The sequence below is a fragment of the Orbicella faveolata genome, unplaced genomic scaffold (genome assembly GCF_042242905.1).
Source record: "Orbicella faveolata isolate gen_17 unplaced genomic scaffold, um_ofav_v1 contig_3, whole genome shotgun sequence".
In the NCBI taxonomy this organism is placed as follows: Eukaryota; Metazoa; Cnidaria; class Anthozoa; order Scleractinia; family Merulinidae; genus Orbicella; species Orbicella faveolata.
In genome coordinates, this window is record NW_028301558.1 from 18,861,715 (window position 1) to 18,878,678 (window position 16,964).

The 16,964-nt window shown below is 37.6% G+C and overlaps 1 protein-coding gene across 1 annotated transcript in view; it reads right to left on the reverse strand.

Annotated features, from left to right (window-relative positions):
* The window catches only part of LOC110068828 (twisted gastrulation protein homolog 1-A-like), a 33,532-nt gene that overhangs the window by 13,855 nt on the left and 2,713 nt on the right, over nt 1-16,964 (reverse strand). Inside the window, exons 2-3 of the mRNA XM_089298582.1 lie at nt 5,961-6,026; nt 344-433 (exon numbers count right to left, since the gene is read on the reverse strand). Coding sequence (XP_089154708.1) covers nt 344-433; nt 5,961-6,026 — 156 coding nt within the window. The remainder of the gene's footprint in view (nt 1-343; nt 434-5,960; nt 6,027-16,964) is intronic.

Below are 16,964 nucleotides of genomic sequence, written 5' to 3' on the forward strand. Positions count from 1 at the left end.
ATGCAGAGATATATATACTCAGAACTTAAAACTAGAAAGGCCCAATTATGGAAAATGAACGTAAACTTAAGCAATAAATAGCTACAACTATAACTTAGTCAACTATGCCAGGCTATACAACTACAGCACAATTCTAAAACTTTACAAGCACGATTGAGATATGCGAGTAAAGGAACTAAAATGTGAATGAAAGCGAAAACTGTAGTATTGACTCCGGGAAGCGTTTGAAGTGCTTGAAATGTCGTGATTCCGTCTATGTGAACGGCGTGCAATAGGAGGCTCCCCCTTTTTAGCCCTGGAAAGGTCCAGTTCATGATATACAATTTACACACAATCCACTTACCGTCGATCTTTTCGATTTGAAAGTCCAGAAGGAGCAAGTAGAAGGGGTGATCAGAAATGATACACTATGGCACAGAAATGGCTGAAGTTCCTACGACAACATGTAAACAGAATATCATCAGATCACTCGCTATCTAACTGACGTAGTTCGATCAGCGGCTTAGTCAAGTTAGACCACAATCCCCGCGTCAGTGACAACTCGCGCGATCCACTTCCCCCACCTTGACAAAGAAAACAACTGTCTTGCAACTGAAAGTGTTTGACTCCGTATTGAAGGGACGTTTTATAACTCTCCCGTAACTGAGTCAAGCTGAGCGAGATTTTGAATTTCTTGTGTAAGGTATTAAAGCTAACAAATCTGAGTGAGACGCTATGCATGACGGTGTCTCTAGAGACTATATGCTAAAGATTTCACAACCAATTTATGGATTGAAAACACAAACGCAATACTCATATTCTGGCATTCCTTATACTTCCACAGAAATTTTCATCTTCTTGTTCAATACTTCGAGAATTACAATGTATATTGTATATTTTTAAGCGTTTTCTGGAATGGTAACTTAAAACGCTTTTTAGAGAGTTAAACTTTTATCCTAACGTTTGGCTATTTTACAGGCTAGCGATGAAAATTGTAATCTACTATAAACCCTTCGCTTCATTCATAAATATACTCTAATACCTTACATCGCAATTGATCGTTGTTCCTTTATTCATTCAGTATTTTTCCCAACAAAAATCATTCCTTTTTTAAATAAAGTACTGGCAAATTCTACAAAACCCGGCAGAGTCTGGAAAGCAGCCTTATTCTTATGGACTTCCAGTTAGTAACTGTATTAATTGTTTAGATTTCTGTTATCTCCCTCTATTATTCCTGTTATACATCTCCGGAGCTGATATATTTTTACATAACTTATTACAACAAAATCTTCAAGCTTTACTTTATGGGACCAATGTGAATATATTTTTGTTTTGATAAACTAAAACACTCCTGTCTCCTTAAAGGGTTAGCGATTATTATCTATTAACCCTCATTTGTGGAGGTCAGACAGAATTATGCTTTCTTCATATTTACGAAAGAAACACAGGCATGTTTATATAGTCCGGGGAAGCACGACAATAACTCATTTTACTTCTGAAAGTATGAATGATCAAAGCACAAAGCAGTAGTTTTCACGTCTCGTTTTTAACTTGGAAAATAATATCTTCCAAGTTGTAGGTATGGATGGAAGATGCACTCGATCCTTCCCTCACTGAGTGATTAGTTTAAATTTTATTGACAATGTTTCACATTTGTTCTTTACATTTCTGGTGCAAGTACTCGATATCTCACGATAGAAAAAATCTACATTGAGAAGATTTTCGCATGAATGTCTCTATATATAGAATAAAGCTGATTAGAATAGTGGATACCTACGATCGTAAATGCCTAACTGAATAGATCCCATCAAAGATATATCTACACAACCTTACATAGATGGAGCGCGAACACTCATGGGGCAATGGATGGGTTAAGCCGAAGACGATGAAGCCGTTAGAAAGTAAATGCAGTGGGAGGAAAGTCACTGATATTGATGGGCAAAAAGAAGAACAACAACAACGATAACAAGATTGGGAAGAAACCAAGAGCCCGTAATACAGGTATTACATTACTTGGTCACACGTCCAGTATTAACTTAGCTAAGTTCTCGGCTTTACATTTATTTGGTGATCGGATAAGAAGCAGTAATTTGTTTGTGGTAACGTCTCGGACAAGGATCACCGATGACTTCATTAATGTTTTCAACGGTATCACGTCTCCTTCTGCATTCTTGTTTCCGTTGCGGTTTCAATGCCATTGCGGCTTTAACTTCATTTTTCGTCTCCTCAGCTCGATATATAAATGATATATGACCTACGGGTTAAAAACTCAAATTGCTACTGTTTACAGACAATCCTTTTTCCAAGTCGAGTGGCTCATAGCCACTTTAATTAATGAAAGCAGAATGCAACCTTCTTTTATGTAATTTCATGCATAGTAACGAACTATCCAATCAGACCACAGTCTCTTGCTTCATGTTAGTTGATACTCCTCTAGTCCCGGAAGGGTTCCTTTAATTGAACTATTTAATTGTTTGTATGCAACGTAAGGTACGGTAGTCGATTAATTTTTTTCTATTTACGATCACAGGATTTGAGAGTAGTCTGAAATAGATAGCAGAGATCATGTATTGGACACGTGCCATTAATTAACAACTAGAGATCTGACAAAAATGATGTATCGATTGTTTAGTCAGGCCTGAAAAAAAATGTATGTAAAAGATCGTTAAATCCAATCGAGAATTGGGCCGCTCACCCTATCAAACTCCTTCCGCGGTGTTAATATAAAGCGCTTATACTGCTCCCTCCAAACAAAGTCAATCAATGCGAGAGCTTTGCATAGTTCATTTGCCTTATTAAATCATTTGGGTTGAAAAATATTAAACAGCGTTTTCTCTTCGAAGGCCATATCAGTTCGTTTTTCCCAAACAGTAGGAATTTATTTTATAAGTTAGAATAGCATTCGTTTCCCTAAGGAGAAGTGTACTTAATTATCGTTTGGTAACACCGACAAGGCCACCGTTACGATATGCGAAAACCCCGCCGCTATTGTTTGTTTTGGAGCTTTTTATCTGAAAGTTAATTAAAAGCAATCATCAACTTGTCAGAGCTTATGAATAAAGGGACAAATCGTGTAAAATATGTTGCAATGGTTCCATTAATCTTTAATCTGTCTCGTCCTTCTATTATCGATAGCTCTTGTAAAATATTTGTGAACATTATCTCGCCGACACTTGATCATTTGTATCATTCAAAGCTTTGTACTGTAAATAAATCTTGCTTTTTCTATGAAAAAAATGGTCGACACGAGGGTAAACAGTCACATCTATTAACCTTCTATTCTAGGGGTCAGAACGACTCATTAATCGTGTAACAGCTCGCAGCAAGCAATCTTCTTTCGATGGATTTTTCGAAAATATGTCAGCTTTTGTCACTTTTCATTGTGATTACGGTGATTAAAATCATCAAGATTGAAGCTTATATGCAAAGAATGATAAATCGAGAAAATCTGTTGTACTAGGAAGTGCTAGGATCCCAGAGAAGTCAGTCGGACTCCATTTCGATTGGATTCGGCAATCCAACATCATCGAACTCACCCAAACACTTTGCTACTCGAACACAATCGAACGTTCGAAAATTGAACAATTTTTCAACCGATCAAAATCGAACTTCAGTCGTTCGTTTACTGGCCTCAACGAAGTAGCCTCTTTGGAACACGGGACCGTGCAGCCTCAACATCTTCTACACCTGGATAGGGGCTCTTCCCAGCGGTATTTTTTTTATGAACATACCAGGCAATACTCTAACACACCGAAATTTTTTCAACACTTTTAAGAACGATTATACACCTTCGTCTAATTTAGGGCTCATAAGCAAGCCGCTAAGCGAAAGAAAAGAACTAGTGAAATTTAGGATAGGCAATCACAAACTAAGGACTCAAACTGGAAGATATGATCAAATAGCAAGGGTTAACAGACTCTGCCCTATTTGTGAATCTAATCAAATTGAAGATGAATCTCACTTTCTTATGCATTAAATATTCTATTCGAAGAGATAAATTTTATAGAAAAATCGAAAATATTTTTCCTACTTTTGAAAAATTCTCTCCATTACAAGCCATCAGCGAACTTATGATTTATACAAATCATTATGTTAATCACTGATTCAATAAGCAAAATTCATTTCATTTTGCTTTGATCTGCGCAATATTCATTTTTCAAATCAAACCAATGTAACTTGTATTGATTGCTATATCATAACCTTATTATACGTTCTCGATAATCATTACTGTTTTAGTTTTAGTTTACAGAAGCTTTTGCGCTGTGTGTATTTATGGTCATGCAAATAAAGCTGGTTGTTTTTTTTTGTTACTCTCGGGTTCCCGCTCGTTGTTCCCCTCAACTCGTCTTGACATAAGGAAGCAGCTACGGACATTTCAGTTTTAACAGAGACAAGAAATATCAAGCTATGAAGGCTGCTATCTAAAAACTAATCTCTAATCCGCCAAAAACGTGCAAAAACATGTAGGAGATTTCATTAGAGTAAAACGTTTTATAACTTGGAACAAAAAATAAGAAAAAAATTGATCACGTCCCTGAAGCATACCTGAGTTTAAAAATATAACTAGGAGTAATCGAGGAGGAGTCCGTTCGATATGTTGTGTGGCTGCAGTCTGATGGGAAATGTTATAATTGTTTTGTCCTTCGATGTGCACGAAGTTTTGACCTCTAGGAAGTAAATTATAAGTAAAGATTTTTGGGATGTAACCTTGTTGATTCTTTGACTAGTACTGACCGGTAATAAAACAATCAGCAGTGCCAAGAATTGTAAACCAATGCAGTCGCATCTAGATGTATTCTAGATTTTTGTTGTTGTTAAACAAACGTTCAACCAAAATCAAAATAATATATAACATGGCTGGCAAACCATTTTCATATCAATTCATTTATCATATACCTCAGCGGCTCTGACAAACTCTTTACACATAAGTCATCATACTTTTCGGTCTGAGCCCTTTGTTTTGCTCTCTATTTTCTTGAAACAATACTCAGTTCTATGCTAGAAACAATACTCAGTTCTATGCTAGAAACAATGCACTTCAGTAAATCCGACTTGAAAAATATATGCCATATTACTAAAAGCACTAAAGCAGCGACTCCAAAATGGCGGCTGCTGGAAACATCGATGCGCCTGAATCTTCTCCCTCTATTCCTTCTACTTTTGCAAGAAAATTTTGAAAGTTTTGAAATATTTGGCCTTACTGACTCAAAATCATTCTATTTTTAACACAAAGATAAGAGATATTTAGAGGGTTTGTCGAGATATTAAGCAAAATTTTGGCGAATTTATTTAGCATTTTTTTGGAGAATTTCCGGAAAGATGTTTGGAAAGGCCTGCACAGGGGTGTATCATACTCCAATAAAAGCCAGTTCAATTGACAATGTTATTAAACAATCGATTCCTGCTTTTAGCTGTACATCATACAGTTCTGATGTTCTTGGGAAACCTAGAGAGCACTCAAGAATTGGGCTGCTCCTCGAGTAACTCTTTCGCTTCTTTATGTTCCCTTCCCGCGAGCGCATCATAACTTGGTGATGCGCGCTAAAGCACGAATCCACTGTTAAATCATTTATCATATTCCGCAAGTTACTATACCCTTGTTCGGTGATGGTGGGGGGCTGAGAGTGTACCCATTAGTAGATGAACCGAAAACAAAATGGCTGGCCAGGGACCCGTTTCTCGCAAGCCCCTGAAACTTTTCGGCCCCACAAAGCCATTTCTAGTTAATCTGTACCTAAATACAGAGAGGTGTATAGCCTGAAACTTCTTGTATGAAGGGAACCTCTGTTCATATTAAGAGCATGTGAATAAAACAGCTCTGTAATCATAAGGTTTGAGATTTTGCTACGGCTTTCCGGGATGCGAAAACTTTTCGGGACATTCGAGAAACGGGTCCCTGGAATCAAACTGCGGAATCAAATCTATCACTTAAGTACACTGAACTTGTGATGCCACCTCAATTGTACAATTAGAATTCATACCTGTTTTGTGAAAATGGGCGGAACACTTCCTTTTGGGTGCGAAGGAACTTGTGCTTTTCTGCTCTGCTGTAATGTAAACAAAACTGGCTTTACTAGCATGCAATCACATTAAGCGGGTTTCATATTTTGTCAAACTATTTGATTTCTGGCAATGAACCAATGGAAATAACAAATAATATACAAATTAGTTAAGAGCTTTAGAAGTTTAAATGGCTGAATTATTACACGATGCATGTTTTCATTTAGGCTATCGCAAAAGCGAAACGTGGAAATTTTCTTCCGTGTTCAACATTTCTAGCGGCGAATCACGGGATGTTTCTTTTGTTCCTAGCTGTTTACAATCTGAATGGCCAATTCCCTCATGAGATGAGCCTGCAGGTAACCTTGGCAGTTGTATTCATCATCTTGGACTGAATATTTGTTTTGATGAATACAACTACCATGATTCACTGCAGGGGCGTCTCATAGAGGGAATTGGCTATTTTCACTTCTTGCTTCCATCTGCGACTCATTATACTGGTAATGTGTTCAAAAGTAACTCTATCTTGTTAAAACAAATCATCGCCAGAGAATTTAAAACTGAAGAACAACCTTTCGATGGAACAAAGTTAGAAACCTTTTCATAATCTATGTACCGAAGAACTAAAATACTCACTCACATCAAGCTTAAAAACAGTTTAAAACAGGTTACCACAAGTTAAAGATATACTATTTTGAAATTTTATGGCGCTGCTAATATTCAAAGATCAATTTTTCCAAGGTATGTATTTTTACGTAAAAATCTGCACGCAAGTGCGTAATTGCCTCCTAATCTCATAGAGAAAGCTCTGAAATTATGGATAAAGACGAAAATTCGGCTTAGATGAGGGCACGCAGCTAGGAACACTCTATTATCAAGTGCGAACACGTTCCGCGCCGAGCACAGGTTTCCCGCTGAGGCGAAGCACGAAATACCCCTGAGCTGTATTAGTAACCTGCTGTGTAAATCTTAAGACTAAATCGACAGAATTCAGAAAGCTTGGAAACCCTGGTTTCTGTAGGACCATTAATCGCATGATGTGCAGAGGTTTCTCACTTTATTTTCTTTGCCAAAAATATCATCATAGGAAGCGGAAAGAATTAAACGGTTAGTTAATTAACGGTTTTTTTTATAGTAAGGAATGACAGATCTAAAAAATCTGACCACATTTCTGCTGTTATTAGTTTATTTTTACAACATGTTTACCCCCAAATTTTGCATTTGTCCGTCCTTTTTAAACCATTGAGTAAGCACGTCGCTGTGATTCCCAAGTGATTGATTGTTTGCTATTCAGAATGTCTGAGTTTGCGAATATAAGTGAATCCCAGAATTTTTTGTCTTCATTTATGCTTATTTTTCTTTGCTGCACTGGGGTATTGTTTTTCCAACAGCTTTTTATTTTGTACTTCCGAAAGTGCAAGCGCTGATAATCGACTTATCATCAAAATAGAAACACTTTTAAAGAAGGAAGTCAGGTGCAATAGTGTTGATGTAGATTGACTTCAAAACCAGTCACGAATGAACAATGAACAAATTGCTTTAAACCTTAACAGTTTTGTTCGAATCCACAATATGTAATAGTTAACATAATTCATCCACACCGTCAAAAGTACTGCCTTTTCAAGATTTTGTTGCTTATCAATTCAGACTTTTTTGAAGAGTGGGTATCGTCTAATCGATACCTTGTCATCTATTTTTATCATGATCTTGACACACTCAAAACCTTGACCCTATAATAACCGTGACGAAGGTCTAACTCGACGAAACGTAAAATTACGCGTTTTTTTGAGGGCCTGTATTACGTTCTTGCACGGTTCGAATCACCGCGAAGGGTAACCCTTTTGCAGTCAAATGCTTGTAAGCGTTTACATTAAAAATCTAATCTAGCCGGGTCAGCCCCCCTTGCTGGGTAACCCTGGCCCAAGCTCAGGTTGCCCCGGCTAGAGTTGAAATTTCTTCAATTCTTTCATATAAGTGTTTCGGCTGGTAGAAAGGCTCACCCGGGTCAGGCTCGAAACGAACCACATGCTGTTACAGACTGACAACCCGGGTTCGTGTAAAGTTTTTATTTTTAGCACCCTCTGCGGTAAAGGTTTTATTTTTAGCACCCTCTGTTAAACCCAAGGTTCGTGCAAAGTGTTTATTTTTGGCCTTCTCCTCGGTGATTCAACCCAGGCCCGTGTAAAGAGGCCTCTAAGTGTTCTTTGATTTCCTAGCAAATTTACTCAAATCTTGAATCACGGATTTCATGTAGCTCAGTTGCAGCTACAGTTTAAAGATATCAAATTAGAGGAATATTCATTATGGTTTTTAGGGGAAAAAAAGCTTGGCTATCAAATTTTATGCGGATGGATCATCATAGATCAGTTTGCTTAGGGCTTATGCCTTCTTCCGGTTGGAGGTCAGTAAAGGCTGAAGAATTTCCTTTCCATTAAGAGGTTCTATAAGAACAAAATCCGAAAACCGACGACAAGAATGCCGTAGCACCTTCAAAGGAATTTGAAACTTACCGCCGATTCTTCGATCGTGTTTTTGGTCACGTTCTTGCCACGTTTTTAGCCAGATTTTGATCCTACCCCTAAATGATAACGTTAGCAGCGAAACGTGTTATCTTTTTTAGTTTGCATGTTTTTAATATGCAGCTTCTGTTATTCTTATTGTTCCTCAAATATCAATTTATCAGCTTATCTTGAATTTTAACTTGGTTGTTACCGTGGGGCATGAACTGCTGAATTTATGCGGAAATTTAATTTTGCAGATCGGTGATTTTTTGTGTTTTGCAGGAAATAATTTTGCCATTGTGAAAGACTTTTATTTTTTCGAGCTGGGATCATTTTTTGCGATTTTCAGCGTTTTTTTTTTCCTCATTTCACTACACGGTAATTAGTCAGTCTATTACAATTACGTATGGCCCCAGTGTGGCTGTACCATCAAAAGATATGTTTCTGTAAACTTTTTAGCAGCTACAACTGTATAATGTTTCCATAAGGTCGTAATACTAGCAATAATGATAAATATTGCATAAAACGTACAACAGTTTTTAAAGACATGTTTCGGCATGCTTATGCCATCTTCAGTTTAATAGATAATTAATTAACAAGGCCGACATCTTACTCTATAGGCGTTATGTTGACGATACTTTTTGCGTCTTTAAAAATGAGCGGGATGCCATGTCTTTCTTTGAATTCATCAATTCTCAACATCCCAACATCAAATTTACGACGGTAAACTTTCCTTTTTGGATGTTCTGATTGACAACTCTTCGCATGACTGCGTTTTTTCAGTTTTTCATAAAAAAACCTACACTGGTCTCTTAACAAATTTTTTTAGTTTCACTCCGTTTCGCTATAAAATTGGCCTTGTCCGTACTCTCATTGACCGAACTTATAAAATCAACAACACTTCTTCCGGTTTTGAAAACGATTTGATCAAGCTTTCGGACACTCTAAAACGTAACTCGTTTCCTTCACACATCATTGAAAAAACCTTCAAGCGGTATCTTAACAAGCCTTCTGATCAAAAAAGCCGCAACGTTAATGATGAAAACAATATACGCTATTTTAAGCTTCCTTTTATCGGCCAGTACTCTAGAATAACGGAACTCAAACTACGGCAATTACTTAAACGTTTTTGTGAAACGGATCTTAATATCAAATTAGTTTTTACTTCTTTCAAAATCAAGAATATGTTCAGTTTTAAAGATCGTACTCCTGATGCTCTAAAATCCATGGTAGTTTATCAATTTACTTGTGCGGGATGTAATTCCTGTTATATTGGTGAAACCAGTCGCCATTTTTCTACCAGGATTAAAGAACATACAGTAAGCGATAAAAACTCGCATATTTTTAAACATCTTTCTCAATTTTCTTCATGCAGGGGCATGTACACACCTTCTTGTTTTCGCATCTTAGACTCAGCGAATAGCTCTATTGATCTTAAACTTAAAGAAGCCTTTTATATTAGTAAGAACAAACCTGACCTTAACAAACAGTTACATCACTTCAACACCTTTTTAACTCTGTAATTTCCGTTTCCACTGTTTTGTAATGCATATTGTAAATAATTTATTCATATTTTGTAGTATATAACTTGTGTCACGTATCATTAGTCACTCTATTAAACTGAAGATGGCATAAGCATGCCGAAACATGTCTTTAAAAACTGTTGTACGTTTTATGCAATAGCTACAACTGTAGTATAAAAACCGTAAAAATGATCGAGCTACAAGGACACGGGGCCTGAGGACTTCAAATCCTGACCGTTTGACTTGAATGGTACACGAAATAGCGACTCGTCGACAGTGAAGGAGGGAGTTTGAAAATGACAAAAACCGACGTTTTTTGCTAAGAACATTAAGTTGTTTGCTGATGATTTCTAGATATAGACTTTAAAATGAAACATCAATTTAACATCTCAAGCTTGCTTCAAGTTACTTGCTCAGCAACAACAAAAAAGGATTAAAACCACTTTTCCCTGAACCAAGTGGAAAGTTCCCATTCTGCCGTCATGTTTTAGAAGTGTGCAGGGCTGAATGACACTAGGGATAATCCAAAGCCCCATTTACGTGCGTTAAAAAATCAGCACGGCACGTCAAATGTTTGGCACCGTGCCCAAACTATTTCGGCACGGCACTACCAAAAACTAAAAAATGTTTCTACTGCTGAATTTTAAATTGGCACAACGGCCTAATTTCCGTCTATTTTACCCGGCAAATGGCAGATAGACAACAAGCAATCATTTTGCATCGCTCGCTAAACGTAAAATATGCCTTAAGGTGGTATGGTACCTTCAATATGGACCAAAACGTTTGTTTAAATATGGTGAAGAAAGATCAATTGTGTGCTATTGCACTCAAAAAGAGAAATTAAATTTCTAGAGTTTCACTCAAAATGGTTGCTATGGAAACCAGCCACAGCCTTTTGAAGTAGTGTTTTATAGTATTGACGCCAACACTTCCTGCTCTTTTACAAAACAAGAATTGACTGTCAAATAAGCATATCATGTAAGTTTCTGTTTTGTTCTGTGCAATGAACCTAAGTCTTGACAGTTAACTCTTATTTTCAGTGGTTTTTACAACTTTATTTGGAAATAACCTTATTTTTTACCACACCCAGTGGACAAATCATCTCATGTCACGTGACAGCTCTTAAAATGTTACGATTTTTTTGGTTTATATCATCGCGACACTATTGGTCTTTGATCAACCCAAGTTTCGGGAATTCTACTTAAGAACCTTGCAAAGTAGAAATGTTGGCACGAAGTCAGTCGGTACAAAAGTAAACTTTTGAGAAAAATGCACTTTAAGTTTCTTACACGAAGTATTAAGCATTTAACGAGCCACAAATAGCGGGGAAGGGGGGTGCAGATTGGATCTCGGGGGAGGGGTGCAATGGTTGTTCTATTTTGTAAAAAGTTACCGCAGTTGTGGGAAATATTTCTTTTCATAAGGGAAATGAATGAGCCTGTGATGGCAATTTGAGGCAAAGCTTTTCACAAATAATTATACCAATCGAGTTGTGCATGTCTTAAAAGTTTTTTTCTAAATAGTTTCGTTCATATAAGTTAAAAATAATCTATATTTTTGGTCACGTTCTTATAGTAAACAGTCGTTGCTATGGCCGTTGCTACGTGAAAAAACTTATACGACTGTGTACTTTCCTTAAATTTCACACTCATCTGGAAGGAAATTCGGCAAGATCGTTTCAAAATGTTTTTGACAAGTCCTCAAGGGTCTTAAGTTTTGCATTTCCAAGAAATTGAATTTTTCATGAACATCGCCATATTTTAGGGTACCATACCCCCTTAAAGGGGAGGAAACTTCTCAAGATCTCCAAGAAAAACTGAGAAGAAAAAGACCGAAAGAGACCTGTTTTGTTTGTAAATATGGCCCACGTGGCTTGTCAGAGCATTCTAGAAAGACGCTTGTGGATAAGACCGAGTAATCCGGCCTGGAAAAACAGTGGTGTGAGAATTTTCGATTTACCAGATAAAGATCAAGGGTGAAATAACGCGACGAGACACCACAATCTGAATGCGACGAGTTGTTAGTGCTAAGCACCGACCTGCTATGCATAGCTTCTGAGGCCTTGGCGGGCCAGCTGAGTCCACGGTTCTTCGAATTATTGTTTGGCTAACGAGAACATGTTTGCGTCTCTTCGGTCGCCATTTTCTGCGACATTTACACATGCACCAGGGATGGATTTATGGCAAGAAGGCCTGGAATGAAATGGGAAAGCGTTTACACTAACGTAAATGTCGGCACGGGTCCTCGAATACCTCCAGGAGGTAGTCTCGAAGTAGTTTCGGGACCGCTACGTTTACACATCGAAAATTTTGAGTACCGTGCCAAAGAGTGGTCAGCACGGTCCCACAAACGTGTCCAGACGTATGACTCTGGGTATATTTCTTTTGGCATTTACTATTTATTAACAAAGAATTCTTAAACAAATGTGCCGTGCCGATTTTTTAGCGCGTGTAAATTGGGTTAAAGTCGAACGAAATCTGAAGCCAGGTTAACCTCGATCCCGAGCTCTCTCTCCTTTGCCTCCCTTGTAGTCGAGATTCTTTTGATTTCTCTAAAGAATATAAGACCTCTGTTCACTAAGAAGTTCAGAAGCCGAATGAAGAACAAACGTTTCAACGGTTAGCACATGCAAAACATCACATGCCGATATCGAACTTAAACCAGTGGATCAGTCTCTTAAATCCGCGAATTCGGAGGTAATTTAACTTTTTTGTGTGCTGTATTTTGAATGTTAAACAGGGTTTCTGTCACAAAGCCGATTAGCAGAGAATTCTGAATTGATTTACAGCAATGCAAAATGATTTACAGTGTGGTTGACATTAAGCCTACTTACTATTTCTTCTGCATCAGATTTATGTAAGTTTATATTTAGACACATTTGTATAAACACGATTTTTTGGCATACTCAAAAAATGATATGTTGCAAATTGAAAAATTTGCAACATATCATAAACGTCACTTTATATAGCTACTGCTAACAATGTTTGTACATGTGTGAGACGTTCGAGGCAACATAAAAAAACGAAACAGTTTCGATTATTAGTAAATCCACCAGCTGGAAATGAAATCAGTGATATACTTTGGCACGCTGGATAAATACATATCTCGTTTCCCCTTTGTGAAACTTAGAATATGACCGGAGTTCTAACGGTCAAACCAAGTGAAGCGTACCCCTCAATATTACATTAATGAATTGATTATTTGAAAATTGAACCCGTTAGCTGTATTCTTCGAAGGACTCACAGGTTCAATATTCAAGCCCAGACTGATTCAAGGCAAAGGCATTATTGTAATTTTGAGTACCTTGCGGAGGGGTACGCTTCACTTGGTTTGACTGTAAGTGGTGTACCTGTCCGTTTGTAGTTCATAGCCAGCGCGTTTGAGATCGTCAGAAACGATTGGTTGACTCTATCTTGATGGAAACATTTGTGTCACAGGTGGTCACTTGACCAGCCACTTTCCTCAACGACAAGTGAGGCATAAAAGAGAGGGCCTGGGATCGCGGTTGAAGTCAGTTCAGTCACCATTCTTAACAAACCACTCTCGAACTTAGATTGTTCTGATCGAAATCAAAGATTGGTTTGAAATGCGAAATATCGATAAATGGGTCAGATCTCATTTCCGATCACAAAATCCAGGTTTACTGCCACTGTAAACAATCGTACCTGATTGGTCGAGAGCTAAACAGTTTTAAAAATCTTCAATTTCATCCAGGCTCAACTGCAGAAACTCAACTAGTTCCTAATCCTTTTCAGCAGTCATGGTTGTGTCCGAATATCATTCTAAAACAATCTAAAGCAGACAAGAGTTGAAGGTTATATGGAAAAGTGTACGCACATAGCAGAGAAAACGAAAGTATAGTTTCAGTTATCTTATAATATTTCAGAAAGACCGATTTCATATATATAAGCAGTTTTTTTAAAATATATATTTGTGAGGGGGAACTGATTATTTTTAACGTCTTATTGCCAATGCGATAGACTGATACCCCATAACAGCCTGATCAGTTTCGGCCTGCTCGGTCGATTTTTTGTTTGTTTTTTAGCGTCAAACGCTACACATTTCGGAAAACAGCTTGACACAGGGCAAACTCATAGGTTGATCCCTACCTCGCTAAACAGGCAGTCGACTGAATAACAAAAAAAAAATACCCTTTTACGCGTACCGGATTCCTGAGTCACAATCATTTGTTTGTTACAACTTTTATCAACCACATAATCTGCCTTAACGTCTGCAGACATGTCTAGGAATAACAGAGACTAAAGAGGATTACGGCGAAATAGCGTACATATACGATTAAAATGTTATAATTGCCGGGCTAAGCTGATGAAAAAGGAAACTGACGTGGATTTTGTGAATAGCTCAGCCATGTAAGATATGTTACGCCAGAGTCTTCTTATCTTGTTATCTTGAATAACGTGTACGGTAGTTGTAAGATCTTGTGCGGCTTACAAGAATTGCATTTTCTATGCCGTTTATTCCTGCGCCATGGAATAAAACTGCAGGCCATTTGATGACGACTTGACAGCACGGTACATGAAGAAAATACACCTTCAGACTTTCTTTTACAACCCCAAAACAACATATTGAGTCTGAAATATTCTCCCAAGGGATATTTTCGCTCGTTTCGCTCGACGTTAACCGAATTTTATTGCATTTGGCTTTAAGAGAGTTATTCTCTTTAGCTTTACAGGCGGTGAGATCACTCGAACCATGAACACCTGAAATTTTTTGAACATTTTTCTGGCGACTGTAGAATGAGTTCCCTTCATATTAACAAAAGTATTAACCTTTTTACAGCGTAAAAATGGTAATGATTTGCATTAAACTAAGGGCCCTCAGTCTATCGTCACCAGAAAAAATGTACAAAAGAATGTACCCGTTACGGTTCAAGTGTCCTTTTTACTGTACTGAAATCACCATTGAACAATTTCAGTGTAGCGCACTCAATCGCACCCATGAGAAAAAAATGTACATTCAAACCATTTATTAGAGTGTACGTATCACGCAAAAATAGCGACTTCAATTCGGACACTTCCATGTCATCACACTCCAGTTACGATAAAATATGAAACGCGTGCGGAGCTGTTCTTAATGCGATTGTTATGGATATTGTCTCACCTAGAGTTCGATATGCTGTCTGTCACATATCGTATTTGCAAGGATTGAACTGAAGCAGAAAAGCCAATTACTTCCACAACAAAACCTGTGCTGGGCCACCTAAAGAATATCTCTCTACGAGAGGTTGAGGATAAGTTTTGTATCAACGAACGTGCACGCTAAATGGAATTCGTCATAACCGAAGTTAAGGCAATGTGTAAAAAGTGAGGAACCATTTGTTTGATCCGGTTTTGCTGATATTCAGGTAACGTTATCAGCAGACACTGAACTGGGGTGAGGATTAAGCTCAGTGTCTTCTCTCGGAACGCAGCTGAACACCATAAGCATACTCATACAGTACACTCTTTTTTATATAGGTGAATACTGTTTTTCCGGCCCAGGCTAAATATTCATACTTTTCTGTCGATTTTAGGCTGAAAATAGTCTTAGATTGTAGCGTATGATACTTCCGTTTTAAAAGAATGCATCCGAGATATCAGTTACAAGTGTTTGGTGTCGAGATAGCGTTGAAGTAGTTTTCCAGCCAAACTGCAGGCAAGGAAGCCTCTGAAGCCTGATATGACACTCATACATAACTTCTTACAGATTTGTTATTGACACACTGCTTTTCTTGTTGTATTTGTAAATAAATCGTTGGTTTTTTTTTGCTAGTTTTGCCGTCTAGAGAAAGGTAGTATTTTATACGGTTGAGTTAAAAACACATAATTGTGTTGCATGTATTTACAAATTTTCCACACATAAAAATGCTAGTCTTCTCGAAATCCCAACCTCGGTTTCATCATTCTTAAAATTTCGCAAATTTCAGCCTCGATATTCCTATAAAATATATTCTTATAAAAAAGAGTGCTCATAATAACGACTAAAGCGACATGGCTGTAAGGAATTATTGCTGAGGAATCGAACAGTTCATGGCAAATCTTGTGCCAAAACATTACTAAGCGTATAGTTTTTGTCTGAGCGACATTCCTATTATTCTTTAGCCTTCACTAGCCGATAGGACATAGCATAAACGAAAGCAGTAGAAAGATTGAACTGATCATTCCCCTTGTACTTCTCTCGCTGTGATTCGTGGTGGCAACAACAGTTTCACGGGGCTTGTGTTCTTAACCTGTGTTCGCTCTTTTCACGTTAATTTTTGTCCGTTGTGGCTGCTTTTCTCATTAACTTATACTTAAGCTTGCTCTTGATCTTAATTATGGTCCTGTGCTTGTGCCTATAGTTAAACAACCAAGTTTCAACATAACGTTTCATTAATAGCACAACTTTTAACTAATAATTGTTCAGAGTAAAATCCAGATACATCCACGAGCAATTAATTTTCTCATCATAACTTTTTCTTACAGCAAGGAAAGCACCAAAAACAATCAGCAAACCAGCACAACCATACTGGAATATAAAGAGAAGGTTACGATTGACAAACAACAACAACAACTACAAAATCGTGTGTATGTCTTCTCCATTAGTAAGCAACATCTTCAGAATAAAACTTTCATTCCGCGGAAGCTGTGTTGATTTCTCCGTTTTAAAGTAATACATAATCATCGATTCTTTGCTTAGTCTTCGGGTAAATTAAATGCTCAACATTTTCATTCACTCAACTGGGATTCATCCAAAATTTTGCGTAGAGAACCTGGGTGAGTAAAGGAAGGAATCCGCGTAAGAGCCTCATAAATCTCAGGTAAATCGGGTGACTTAAAAGACACGAGAACGCACCAAAAGAACTCGTGTTAAATTGGTTGTAGTGCTGTCAGTATTGCAAAAAACAAGACTGAAGTCGTCTGTAAAAGAGAAGGAACTGGCCGAAAAAAATGGCAGAAAGAATTGGCCATAGATCAAGAAC